The 14,781-nt window shown below is 36.0% G+C and overlaps 1 protein-coding gene and 1 pseudogene across 3 annotated transcripts in view; one reads left to right on the forward strand and one right to left on the reverse strand.

Moving 5' to 3' along the window:
* Positions 1–14,287, forward strand: part of JAK2 (Janus kinase 2) — a 128,212-nt gene extending 113,925 nt beyond the window's left edge. For all 3 annotated transcript variants that reach the window (XM_066368098.1, XM_066368099.1, XM_066368096.1), the window contains exons 21-25: positions 847–971; positions 1,138–1,310; positions 10,644–10,761; positions 13,045–13,158; positions 13,456–14,287. In XM_066368098.1, coding sequence (XP_066224195.1) covers positions 847–971; positions 1,138–1,310; positions 10,644–10,761; positions 13,045–13,158; positions 13,456–13,563 — 638 coding nt within the window. In that variant the 3' untranslated portion in view covers positions 13,564–14,287. The remainder of the gene's footprint in view (positions 1–846; positions 972–1,137; positions 1,311–10,643; positions 10,762–13,044; positions 13,159–13,455) is intronic.
* LOC136393798 (E2F-associated phosphoprotein-like) lies at positions 4,958–10,387 on the reverse strand (annotated as a pseudogene).
* Positions 14,288–14,781: the final 494 nt, after the last annotated feature.

Here is a 14,781-nt window from a genome sequence, read left to right on the forward strand (position 1 = left end):
ACAGGAAGTCTTTTGCTAGATGCTTAATCATTCTCTTCACTGAGGGTGGTAGTTATCACTCTTGCTTAAGCTTGTTAAGTAAACATTGTGTGTTTTTTTAAAAAACAGTTTTTGGGGTTTTTTTTTTGTATTTTTCTGAAGTTGGAAACGGGGAGGCAGTCAGACAGACTCCCACATACACCCGATCAGTATCCACCTGGCATGCCCACCAGGGGGCGATGCTCTGCCCATCTGGGGTGTTGCTCTGTTGCAACCAGAGCCATTCTAGCGCCTGAGGCAGAAGAGGCCATAGAGCCATCCCCAGGGCCTGGGCCAACTTTGGTCCAAAGGAGCCTTGGCTGCGGGAGGGGAAGAGAGAGACAGAGAGGAAGGAGAGGGTGAGGGGTCGAGAAGCAGATGGGCACTTCTCCTGTGTGCCCTGGCCAGGAATCGAACCTGGGACTCCTGAAAGCCAGGCCGACGCTCTAGCACTGAGCCAACCAGCCAGGGCAAGTGAACATCGTTTTTAAAGAAAGAAATTGTCTTTGCTCAGGTTTTCTTTAAAAATATTTTTAAAATTAGATGCTTTTTTTCAGTACAAATGAAGAGAAAGGAACTTTTCTGAACAGTTTATTTTGGTATACATAGAGTTACAGAAGAGTAAAACAGCTATTTTAAAGCTTCTTTTTAAAATTATTTGATTCAAAAGCTTTTTTTTTTACTATGCCACCTTTAATTTATAGTCAAATTTTGTCATTTTAGACACATATTTCTAATACTTTAAAGTCATTTATGTATTTTTTTTTAGTATTTCATCAGTAAAATATGGCAAAGTAAAACATTATTTTCCCATTTGTATTTTTAAAGGCCGGCGTAATCTAAGATTAATTATGGAATATTTACCATATGGAAGTTTACGAGACTATCTCCAAAAGCATAAAGAACGGATAGATCATAAAAAACTTCTGCAATATACATCGCAAATATGCAAGGTACCTAATATTCTGGCTATTTGTTATAGGTGAAAAGAGTATGTTGAAGTAATTAAGAAATTCTCTAGTTTTTCTTAGATAATTAAGGGAGTATATATAGGCAAGGCCATTTAAATTGTTTATGTTTTCAAAACCAGCTGAAAGAAAAATGTTATTTTATCCATAGGGTATGGAGTATCTTGGTACAAAAAGGTATATCCACAGGGATCTGGCAACAAGGAATATATTAGTGGAGAATGAAAACAGAGTTAAAATTGGAGATTTTGGGTTAACCAAAGTCTTACCACAAGACAAGGAATACTACAAAGTAAAAGAACCTGGTGAAAGTCCGATATTCTGGTGAGTGCATTTTAGTACAGTAAAATGAAATTTTACAGTGCAAACTTCAAACTTTATTTTTACTATTATTAATAGTTTGTCATTTATATGTTTATAATAGCAAAAATTTATTATATACTTAAATGCATTTCATGGATTATTTCACTTAATCCTCATAATAACTCTTGTAGAATATGTATCATTATCTCAATTTAAGCATGGGGGAATGGAATTGTAGATAGGGTAAATAGCTTGTTTAAGGTCAGGGTTTTTTAGATTTCATATATAACATCAAGTGAAATCATAGGGTATTAGTCCTTTTCTGTCTGACTTATTTCACTAAACATGATACCTTGAGGTGTTGGGGGTCCCTAGGGAGATGAGTGAAAAAGTGAAAGGAAATAAGTAATACAAACTTCCAGTATAAAATAAATCACAGGAATGTAATGTACAGTATAAGGAATATAGTCAGTAGTATCATATAACTTTGTATGGTGACAAATGGTTACTAGATTTATCACAGTGATCATTTTGCAAGGTATGTAAATGTTGAATAACTATGTTGTACACCTGAAGCTTATTTACTATATATGTCATCTATAGTTTAATAAAAAGAAAAGAAGTAAAGTAATAGGTAAATGTTTTATTTAAAAGTTTACTGGATAGGCCCTGGCCGGTTGGCTCAGTGGTAGAGCGTCGGCCTGGTGTGCAGGAGTCCCGGGTTCGATTCCCGGCCAGGGCACACAGGAGAAGCGCCCATCTGCTTCTCCACCCCTCCCCCTCTCCTTCATCTCTGTCTCTCTCTTCCCCTCCCGCAGCCAAAGGCTCCATTGGAGCAAAGTTGGCCCGGGCACTGCGGATGGCTCTGTGGCCTCTGCCTCAGGCGCTAGAGTGGCTCTGGTCGCAACAAAGCGATGCCCTGGAGGGGCAGAGCATCGCCCCCTGGTGGGCATGCTGGGTGGATCTCGGTTGGGCGCATGCGGGAGTCTGTCTGACTGCTTCCCCGTTTCTGGCTTTGGAAAAATACCAAAAAAAAAAAAAAAGTTTACTGGATAGCCTATGTGGTGGCTGAGTAGAAAGAGCATCAGCCTGGGATGCTGAGGACCCAGGTTCAAAACCCCGAGGTCCCTGGCTTAAGCTCGGGTTCATTTGGCTTGAGTGTGGACTCACCAGCTTGAGTGTGGGGTCACCGGCTTGAGAGTGGGATCATAAACATGACCCCGTGGTTGCTGGCTTGAGCCCAAAGGTCACTGGCTTGAAGCCCAAGGTCGCTGGCTTGAGTAAGGGGTCACTCATTCTGCTATAGCACCCCGGTCAAGACACATATGAGAAAGCAATCAGTGAACAACTAAGGAACTGCAACGAAGAATTGATGCTTCTCATCTCTCTCCCTTCCTGTCTGTCTGTTCCTGTCTGTCCCTTTCTCTCTCTCTCTCTCGCTTTCTTAAAAAATATAAATAAATGAAAGTTTACTTGGTAGACCAGAGGAAGGGCATTCCATAAGGAGGACAACAGGAACAAGAGGATCAGGGGCTTGCAGCTGAAGGGCATAAATTACAAAACAAACAGGGGTAGTTAGGGGTACAATGGTATTGAGCCCCATGCACCATGTTAATGAGTTCAGACTTTATTAGTAGCAGCATGTAGGTGAGAAATTAGAGGCTTTATCCAGGGGAATATAAATCTACTTTGTTTTTTTTGTTCTTTACCTCTGCTTTTGGTGGGAAACAGCAGTTCTCAAAGTATGAGGATCTCTGGTACCCTCTTAGCAAGTCTCTGTTATCAAAAGTTATTTTCATACTACTACTAAGATGTTATTTGCCTTTTTCATTCTCATTTTTTTATAAATAGATAGTGGAATTTTCCATAGGCTATAGTTGTATAGTCTCTGTTAACCCAAACATTAAAGAAACTTAAAAAAAAAAAAATCAAAGCAATGCCACTCTTACCACAAAATTATTCTGGTTTGAAAATAGTCATTTTTCATAAACATTATTTGTTATCATGTACTGGGTTTATTGATATTTTTGATGAATTAATAAATACTCTAACATTTCCTTAGTTTTAATATCTAATATGATAAATATTGATAGAAATAACCCTCATAAAAAAAAGCTTTTGAGGATTTCAATAATTTTTAAGAGTGTATGAAGGGCCTTTGACCTAATGATTTGAGAACAACTAACAACTGGTATAAAAGGTACATTGTATTGAGGAGAGACAAGTTAGGCAACTTTTGCTGGATTCTGGGCGATTGGTTTTTAAATGCTTTGTATATAAATATCCACTGAGAGGATTATGAAGAAATATATTGTCTCACATATTTTAAAATTGATAGCTAAATTTAAATAGTTATTCATGGCCCTGGCCAGTGGCTCAGTGAATGTGGATCGTCAGCCCAGCGTATGGACGTCTCGAGTTAGATTCCTGGTCGCAGTACACATGAGAAGCGACCATTTGCTTCTCTTTTTCTCCCTCTCCCCCTTCTCTCTGTCATCCCCTTTTGCAGCCAGTGGCTCAATTCGTTCAAGCTTTGGCCCAGGCACTGAGGATAGCTCAGTTGATTTGAGAATCGGCCCCAGATGGCGGTTGCTGGGTGGATCCCAGTCATGGCGCATGCGGGAGTCTGCCTCACTATCTCCCCTCCTCTCACCTAAAACAAAAAATAGTTATTTGTAAATTTAATAGTGTAAATAATGTATTTCTAAAGTATTATAAATATTGACATTTAAATAACATGTATAGCAATCTTTTAGCTGTACCCAATAAAATCTATGTAAATAACAATTTGATACCTATTGTCACCCACTTAAAATATAGGAACAGACATTTTTTTTTGGATAGAAATTTAACATCGTTTCCTTTTCTCTTTAAAATTATATTTCCACTTTCAACTCATCCCAAGTTTTGCATAATGTATTATATTTTGTATTTGGAAAATCTTTTGAGCACTTGTCTCTTTTGTAACCAAAATATGCATATGAATTGAAATTAGTTTTTAAATTTCCTTTGACTGCAAAACTCATAGGTATTTACATTTTTCTTCTGGGTTGAGTTATTATTGAAGTTATCAGGATACAGCTTTCCAAAACAATGTAAATAAATTATAAATTTGAATAATTGTTTAAAGAATTTTATTGAAGACTTTTTTTTTTTTTACAGAGACAGAGAGAGTCAGAGAGGGGGACAGATAAGGACAGTTAAGAAGAGAGATGAGAAGCATCAATTCTTTGTTGCAGCACCTTAGTTCTTCATTGATTGCTTTCTCATATGTACCTTGACCCCGGGGCTACAGCAGAGCAAGTGACCCCTTGCTCAAGCCAGTGACCCTACACTCAAGTTGGTGAGCCCGCGCTCAAGATGGCAACATCTGGGTTTCAAACCTGGGTCCTCCACATCCCAGTCTGATGCTCTATCCACTATGCCACTGCCTAGTGGTCAGGCTGAAGACGTTTCCTTTTTTTTTAAATTTTTTATTTTTAACTCCAGAACATTTTAATTCTAAGGAGCTTTAATAAATAAAAAGCCCCACGTTTTCCAAGTCCATCAGAAAGGGAATGAATTATCGGTCCTAACAGAGCTGGGGGAAATTTTTTTTTTAAGGGAGAGAGATGAAAGTTGGTAACCATTCTCTTTCAAAAAGAATAAGGCACTGCTTCCTCAAATAACCACTCAGAATGTCACTTGATAAGAACAAGCAGGGGGAAAATAACTATCTATATTTGCATTATAGACAGTATTGAGCAATTAAATGCCAACTTAGATATTTAGGAATGGCTTGCTAAACCATTGAAAAAGTGAAAGACTTCATCCTTGTCGTAGACTGACACTTACGTAGAACTCTCATTGCACAGAACTGGGTGATCGGTTTCCCCTGCTGCCTCTGCCTGCTCTGCAGCATCTTCCTGGTTAGACCTCATCTTCTGTGGCCTTGCCTTTTCTCCCTGTTCTCTGGGGCTTTGTATCTTTGAACCTCTTCTTTGTTGACGGAACAATGCATCACAAACATTGCTTTATTCTGAGTTTTGTATGATTCATGCCTTTTCCAATCAAGACAGAGTGCTGTCATGCAGACAGGGCAGTTCAAGACAGCATCACTATTTGGAGCAGGCTGTTGTTGACACGGCCTCTGTTTTCCAAAACCATGTATCCTCTTCTCCGTGCATCAACCTAGGCCTGATCTCTATTATCTTTTTCAGGATCATATAATAGTTCATCATTTGTTGGAATCCTGTATTATTTCTTCTTTTTTTTCTTGAACACCTGTGCTGCTTTGTAAAGATATTTATTAATGAGATAAATGGAAGTTTCCCTCTCCGATTAATTCATATTTCCTTGGAAAAATAATTTCTATACTGGAACTAGATTCAGCATAAATTCTTTATTTATTTTGCATTTTTGTAGATAGAAACACTGAGAAAACTATGTAGTTTGTATAAATAAGTAGATAGGAATGGAAGTTTTATTATAACAGTATCAATCATTTCTATGTTTCCTTCTGAGATACAAAGTAAGAAAGTATATAGTGACCTTCCATTAAAATTTATCTGTTACCTGGCAATTTGATTTGATTGATTCTTTTTTCATTGTTATTAGAAACAAAGAATTAAGGCCACTTGATTTTCAAAAGTAGACTTACTACCCAATCATTAGTCATTCATTTTCTCCATCTTTGAGAAGCAGTATACTAAAAATTGAAATTGTGGTGTGGCTCTCATTTAAGGTATCTTGTTTAAAATGGTACATTCAGAAAAGCTTGTTAAAACAGACAGTTAATTTAAATATAGTATTTTTAATAGCATCTAGTATCATGTTTTAAATATATTATTTAAATATGTCAAATCTTTGTGCTGCCTCAAAGATTGACTCAGTTTATGAAGAATATCCTTTATATAACCCATTTGGCAATGCTCAGTCTCATAAACAAATTACATTTAATTTCCAACAGAAAAGTCTGACTTCAGTTTCAATTCAAATAAATTTAGTAATATAATGAAATATTTCTAAGAAAGAGTAATAAATTGCAGAACACATGTGCAGAGGCACGTTTATAATGAAGCTAACAAAGAGTATTCCCTGGAATATCATTCTTCCAAGATTTGTTCTTTCTAATTTTGAATATTCAATTTCATACCTAATTTTATATCCTTTGTCATAATGAAAGCTTCCAAATTATGTAAACCTTGGGCCCTGTATTTCTCCCTGCATATCTGGAAAGAAAAATCACAAGGGAATCAAGGTAAACTTAAAATGATGTACATCTACTATCATTAATATCATTGAGTGATGAAAATAGTAAATAATTTTTCATTGCTTAACTTAAAAGAAATAGTACAGAGTCAGATATAGCTAATATTATAATTTATAAAGTGAGGTATATCATAAAAGGCCTAATATTCTTTCAGTAAATGTGTTATGGAGGTATGTATTAAACTCGGATATTTAACTTTGGGGAATAATTAAATAAGAAGCTTGAATAAAAATCAGAAATAATATCATTTTTATCATGTTCAAATTTTTCCAAAGTAATGAAAAAGAAAGCTATATATACTGCTAAAAGCTAATCAGATGGTCATTTGACATATAGTTTTATATTAACAAGTAAAAACATTAAATTTTATATAATGAAGTGAGGTTGACTACATTTTGTATAAATATTTCAGAATATAAGTTGATAATATAGGTTTTAACTAACTTAAATGATCAATGATGAACACTAAATCTGGTCTGAAAGAACTTGAATAATGAACACTAAATCTGGTCTGAAGGAAATCAGATATAATTTTTATCCATCGGATTTAATCCATCATATCTTCTTAAAATTACAGTTTCATTTAAAAGAATCTTTGTCATCTATATTGCTTGTGTGTTCAGAAGTGCTATCTGTTTTAAGCTAATAGCATATTCCGTTATGCCTGAGGGGTTAGTGTTAAGAAGAATTGAGAGAAAAGTGCTTCTCCTGAAATACATTTTTTAAATTGTTGAAGCAGGGTTTTGGACTCACAGAGGACTCTTATACTGTACTTGCTATAGAGTACCCCTTGGAAAATCTTTATCCTTGAAGTTACTCTTCATCTGGTTTGAAGACCTCTGTAACTAGTGATCTAGTACAGGATCTGACCTAAGACCATTACAGTGATAATTGGAATAGGATACTGATGGGAGAGATTTCTAAGGCATACTTTAAGGGGACTTGGTGGCCCAATAGAGGGAATGAAAGATTAGTCAAAATAATTCTTAAATTTCCAGCTTGGGCAGTTAGATAAATTGTGATGCAATTTATTGCACAGAGAAAGAAAAATAATCAGTAGGTTTTGGAAAACTGCAAATGAAGTTCTGTTTGCCTATAAAACTTTTAATATGGGAATGTTCAGTAAGTATAAAGCACAAAAGAAAGGTCAAAGATGTTATAAATTTAGGAGACTTCAGTAGATAGGTGTATGATACTACCTACAGGAAAGTTTTTGAGAGCAAGGAAAAGATTGGATAATGGAACCTTGAGGAAACCTAGATTTAGATGATGGAGAAAAGAAGGGAAAGTGTTGGGGAAGTGCAATTAAAAACTAAATTCCCTCCCAAACCAGAACCTCACCACAAAGTTAGAAGAGTTTTATTACTGAATAAGCATCAATCCAGAAAGTAATGTGCATCAGAAGCAATTTGCTTATAGACTGCAAAGAGAGAAAGAAACCTTATTCTTTTTTTATGGCCAAGGAGATTCAACCCATTACTGACATGTTCTCAAAATAATAACTAGTCCTCAAGTGAGAGGACTTCACATCACTGTTTGACACATATAGTTCATCCTAAATTCATTGGGTAAAGTTACCATCTTTGTTACCTGACTTTACCAAAGGAAAAATAAATTCCTCGTATCTTCTTGACAAGAGATAATTTGTAACTTGGAAGGAGGCACCTGCTGAGTTAGGTTCCTACTCTTCCACAGAAACTGGGGGGTAGGGGTGCTAACTTCCTGATTATTACATTCCAAAGAGATGGTTCCCAGGGTCTTGAGAAAAACATTCCTATGTTATAAAGCTAGCAAGAGGATTTTAAGCAAAAGCTTTTAAAAAGATTTATATACTTTTGAAAGAGACAAGGAATTTACAGCAAGTTTTCTAAAGTAAATAAAGAGGAGAAAGAATTGTTTCTCATTTTTAATAGGAAGAATTACAGTTTTTCTTTTTTGATTTGTATTTATCTTTGCATAAGTGATGAGAGAGAGAGAAACAACCTTGGAAGTGGGCAGGGGTTGGGGTGGAATTACAAAGAGTCCTTTTATGAAAACCAAAAGATAAGAATATTTTGCGGTGGTTGGGGGAACAGCACTGTCTTCAGGGAGATTATGATTCATTTGTAGGATGAAGCTAACTAACATTCATTTAAAAATATCATAACTAAATATGTAAAGTGTTTTTAAAAACATTTAGCATTACATGGTTAATTGTGTGGTATGGACTACAGGTATTATAGAAATTCAGGGCCCTGGCCGGTTGGCTCAGCGGTAGAGCGTCGGCCTGGCGTGCAGGGGGACCCGGGTTCGATTCCCGGCCAGGGCACATAGGAGAAGCGCCCATTTGCTTCTCTACCCCCACCCCCTCCTTCCTCTCTGTCTCTCTCTTCCCCTCCCGCAGCGAAGGCTCCATTGGAGCAAAGATGGCCCGGGCGCTGGGGATGGCTCCTTGGCCTCTGCCCCAGGCGCTAGAGTGGCTCTGGTCGCAGCAAAGCGACGCCCCGGAGGGGCAGAGCATCGCCCCCTGGTGGGCAGAGCATCGCCCCTGGTGGGCGTGCCGGGTGGATCCCGGTCGGGCGCATGCGGGAGTCTGTCTGACTGTCTCTCCCCGTTTCCAGCTAAAGAAAAAGAAAAAAAAAAAATAGCACTCTAGAAATTCAGTATCATTGGCTCATTGAGACTGAGACATCAGAGAAGGATTTTTAGAAGGAAATATTTAAGGAGAGATAGGTTTTTATAATTCATATTTTAATCTCATCAGTCTTAAGCAGATCTCTGTCATCATCTTCTGTAATAAAGATAAATTTTGCAATGCAATCAGGATATTCACAGTCCACTAGCCAAAATAATCCCTTGGTTAGTATTGATACTTGAGTAGACAGTGGCACCATTTCCCCCTGTGACTTTCTGTTTTCTGTGCTTCCTCACAAGATCACTCCCTTGGGATGAACAGGTTCTTTCTTTTATATGTTAATAGCCTCAAGTCTTGATCCCGTTTAGAAGCCATTTATTTTTCCTCTAGGATACTTATGTATATTCATTTTAAAACTTAATTTGCAAAGAGCAGCTTATTTTTTCAATTTTTAGAAGGTACTTTGCAGTTAACCCTATAGGTTTTTCCTACACAGACAAAAAAATTTTTATTTTGGATTTTAGGTTATCTTTGTGTGTTGAAGGTTCCCAAAACCACCCTCAGGGTTGACATTTACTAGGAGGATTCATAGCACTCTGCATAGTCAGTCAGTCATATTTGTAGCCAGGATTCCTTTCTGGGAAAGGATACAAAGCAAAATTGGCAAAGGGAAAAGGAGTCTGGGGCAAAGCTGGAGGAAACCAAGCACAGTCTTTCAAGGGTTCTCGCCCAGTAAAGTCATTTAGGAGAGTGGTCCCCAACCCCCAGGCCGCGGACCGGTAGCGGTCCGTGGGCCATTTGGTACCAGTCCGCAGAGAAAGAATAAATAACTTCCATTATTTGTTTTATTTATATTTAAGTCTGAATGATGTTTTATTTTTTAAAAATGACCAGATTCCCTCTGTTACATCCGATTAAGACTCACTCTTGATGCTTGTCTCGTTCACGTGATACATTTATCCATCCCACCCTAAAGGCCGGTCTGTGAAAATATTTTCTGACATTAAACCGGTCCATGGCCCAAAAAAGGTTGGGGACCACTGATTTAGGACACACTTACTTTCCCCAGCAGTAAATTGTGACAATACATGTGAAATGTTGTCTACCACAGAAGTTCCTTAGAGACTTAGTGCCCAAAGTTTTCACTGGAACTGGACACGTAGTCACTCTCCGCTCAACACATACCAAAATTCCAGACTCCAAGAAGGAAAGCAGGTGTTCAGCACAAACCATATTGTTTGCAGAAATATTTTAGGCACAGTGAGCCACTCTTATCATTTAGGGAATTATGGAAACCCTTGTGAAATCTAAGTTCCAGGTACCAGGAAAGTGTCAACATTGCAAGCAGGCCTTCTTGATGGCAGTTTCAAGCCTGCTATGTTAATTCTTTCCGGTACACCTTGCCTTTTTTTTTAATCCATTGGTTTACAGGTAAATCAAGAGTTGGCGCATAAGTAACTGTCTTTTAAATGCTTTTCCTACATCACAGGTATGCTCCAGAATCACTAACAGAAAGCAAGTTTTCTGTGGCCTCAGATGTTTGGAGCTTTGGAGTGGTTCTATATGAACTTTTCACATATATTGAGAAGAGTAAAAGTCCACCAGCGGTCAGTGTGTTTTTTATTTACTTTCAGCTTTTTCCAAACAATAATAGTAAGCTTCAGGCTAATTTTATGACTTTTATTGCTTGATTGTAAGACAGCATCTAATAAAATAACCCTAAACTTCTTAAATTAACTTGAATTTTTTTTTTAAGATTTAAAAATTTATTTATGGATTTTAGAGAGAGAAATGGGGCGGGAAGGGGAGCAGGAAGCATCAACTTAGAGTAGTTGCTTCTTGTATGTGCCTTAACCAGGCAAGTCTGGGTTTTCGAACCTGTGACCTCAGCATTCCAGGTCAACACTTTATCCACTGTGCCACCATAGGTCAGGCTAAATTAATTTTAATTTTTAAAAAGAAAAGGGGGCCCTGGCCAGTGGCTCAGTGGATAGAGCATCAGTTTGGCATATGGATGTCCTGGGTTTGATCCCTGTTCAGGGCACATAGGAGAAGCAACTATCTGCTTCTCTTTCCCCCTCTTTCCCCTTTCCCTTCCTCTTCTCCCTCAGCCAGTGGCTGGATTGGTTTGAGCATCAGCTTGGGGCACTGAGGATAGTTTTGTTGGTCCGAGCACATAGGCCTCAGGTGTTAAAAATAGCCCAGTTGCGAGCATCGGCTTTAAATGGGGGTTGTCAGGTGGATTCCAGTCAGGCACATTGGGAGAGTGTCTCACTAGCTCCCCTCCTCTCACTTAAAAAAAAAGAGAGAGGTAAAATACTTTATACTGTACTATATTCTCTTATGAATATTCCTAGTAAATCCAATAAATTTATTCTAGGAATTATTGCAAAAGTTAAAATAAGCCTTTTAAAATAATTTTTCCCTGATTGTTGTAGAATTTTTTTTTTTAATATAGAAAAGTATGGAAAAAAATCATCTCTTATTCAACTACTGAGAGGTAACTTTAATATTGTGATGTTTTTCTTCTAGGCTTCTTTTAATTTATATGTATGTAAGCTTTCTGTCCTGCTTTTTTATCAAGCATTAGAGCATGGGTATTTTCCTGTTAGTAAATATTTACTGCAAATATGGCATCTAACATTTGGGTAGCATTTCATAATAAGGATATAATTTCTAAACCATTTTTTTCCATTCTTCAGTCTTTTAAGTAGCACCTCAATGAACATAGTGAACATCGTCATGAGTCAATATTTGTTTATTTCTGGTTGTCACCTTAGAATAAAAGTTTAATGATAGATTAAAGGTTATAATTATTTCAAAATGCGTTCCAGAAAAACTATACCAGGTTACATTCTCAATAACAGTGCATAGGACTTGTACATTTCATCATTTGACGGTATTGACCATTATGTTTTTACACAGTTTTGCCAAATTGATAGGACAGAAGGTGTATCTTTTTTATTTAATTTGCACTTCTTCTCTTAGTGTGGTTGAATACATATTTATTGGGTTTTGGTATGAGTATGTGTGTGTGTGCATTGTCTCCTTCTGTACTTTGTCCATTTTTATATTGGTAATTTTTCTTACCGGTTTATACTAGCTCTCTATATTTAAATAAATGATGTGTTGTAAATATTTTTTCTAGCTTACAGTTCAGACTTTTATGAAGTTTTAACGTGAATGTTTTTTCTCTCCATGTATGTATGCTTAAACATTCATTCCGCATTTTCTTTTTATTCCCTCTCACATTCAAGTTTTTATTTCAGCCGAAATGTGATATGATATGTTAAAACAATAAAAACCAAAAAATTGTAAATTTTTTTTTGTTCCCTTATTTTGGGCCTTTCTCAGGGAATTTGTGTTGAATATATCACAGTTATGAAGATGGCATTTTAGAAACCCCACATTTAATAATATTTTCTGAAGTATTATTGAAAAAGAAGTTTCTGATCCTTAAGATAGTCTGTTTTTAAAAAGTTTCAAATATGTGAGAAAGAACTATATGATTCCATACATAGATGGGACATAAAAATGAGACTCAGAGACATGGACAAGACTGTGATGGTAACGGGGGTGGGGGTGGGGGAGGAGAAGGGGGGAGGGAAGGGGCACAAAGAAAACCAGATAGAAGGTGACGGAAGACAATTTGACTTTGGGTAATGGGTATGCAACATAATCAAATGTCAAAATCTGGAGATGTTTTCTCTGAACATATATACCCTGATTTATCAATGTCACTCCATTAAAATTAATAAAAAAATTCTGTAAATTAATAAAAAACATACATATACAGAAGTTTTCCCATTTACCGGGAGAAGTTAAGAAAGGATTCTGCTTCAAATTAAATGTACCAAAAAATCTCATTGAACAGTGGATTTGTGTTTCAGGAATTCATGCGTATGATTGGCAACGACAAACAAGGACAGATGATTGTGTTTCATTTGATAGAACTCTTGAAGAATAACGGAAGATTACCAAGACCAGATGGATGCCCAGATGAGGTAAAAAATAAATTTTTTTCCCCCCAGTGATCATACAATTTCTTTCTCTTTTAAAACAAAGTCTTTAGAGGGAAAAGCCAATTGATAAAAATAAAAATAAATGAAACAAGGACTACAGGTCACTCTATGAAATGTAATTGATAAGCTTTTAGGTAAATAACCTAATCGTATGACTGTGGATCTAGGCGTAGCTGTGACATATATCTATATGGGAGAATTAAATAGCAGTTCCAAATTCATGACTCCTGCCAATTAAAAGATAGCACTTTGTGCTCATTATAATTTTTTCTTTTACAGATATATGTGATCATGACAGAATGTTGGAACAATAATGTAAATCAACGCCCCTCTTTCAGACACCTAGCTCTGCGAGTTGATCAAATAAGGGACAACATGGCTGGATGAAAGAAGTGAACTTCACTCTGAGACCAAAATAAAGTTAGAGAACAAAGTTTTGTATATTACATTGCTGTGGACTATTATTAGATATATCATTATTATGTATATTATGATATTAGCCACAAATATGTGGAAATATCTGCTCAAAACTTTCAGTTTAGTGAGTTTTTCTTTATGACACCAGTAAAAGAAATTGATGAAAACTTCTTAAAGAATTTTATAAAAAGTTTCATGAACCTAATCAGTTAACATCCCCATGTTTTTTGGCAAAAGAAAAAAAGACATTTTTTAACTCAGAATTTTGAAAGATGAAAAAATTGTAATATAAATTTTACAGTGTTAAAAGTGCACAGAATACATATGTACAGTTTTTACCACAGTGAATGTATAATACTTTGGCATCTTGTGTGATGTTTTACACAGGGGCTGGTATTCATTAATGGTGTTTTCTAATTTTCCATAATTGATTTACAATAACTTAACTTTACAAACACATTAAGATGCTCAGATAATTGAATAAGCACCTTTGTGTTCTTGTTTGTCTACTGACAAGCAATATAAGCAGATGTACACTTTTTGCTTGTAGCTCTTTGTACTGTAAATATTTTTCAAAGAAAAGGGAACAAATGTTTAGTGTTATTTGTATAGGAAATCTTCCTGACTCTGAAGAATACATTTTGAAATGGAACTAGTTTACAAAGCTGTAATACAATCTATTTTCTTATTTGTCTCCATTGTATCTATTTGTGGTATGTTTTTTTAAAAATAGAACTTATCTCTAAGTTTTTCTAAGACTTTGGTGAATAGTTTTCTTTTTAAATTTAGAGATTATGAATGTGGGAATATTGTCATCCTTTATGCTGTTGGCTCAGTAAGATTCTTTAATCCCTGGGATTGCTTTAAATTTAAATTTAATGGTCATGCATTAAATTTAAGTGTGAGCCATAAAATACATTATTTATTAAATGTATAAGCCTATTAAGATGCATAATGTGGGTTAGGATTTTATTTTCCTAAAAACTGCATTTTAGGGATTTCAGAAATCTCTACTGTACTCACAGAAAATATTTTCTTTTGTTAGAGATTCTCATGTACAAGGGAAAAAGTAAATTGGTGAAAAAGTATGCTTGTTATTTTATTCAAGAATGCCAGTAGAAAATTCATAATAGCCTTTAAGAAAAATGAGAGTATACATATTTTCAGTGAAGTATAAAGAGTTGTTTC

The sequence above is a fragment of the Saccopteryx leptura genome, chromosome 2, assembly GCF_036850995.1.
Source record: "Saccopteryx leptura isolate mSacLep1 chromosome 2, mSacLep1_pri_phased_curated, whole genome shotgun sequence".
Classification (NCBI taxonomy): Eukaryota; Metazoa; Chordata; class Mammalia; order Chiroptera; family Emballonuridae; genus Saccopteryx; species Saccopteryx leptura.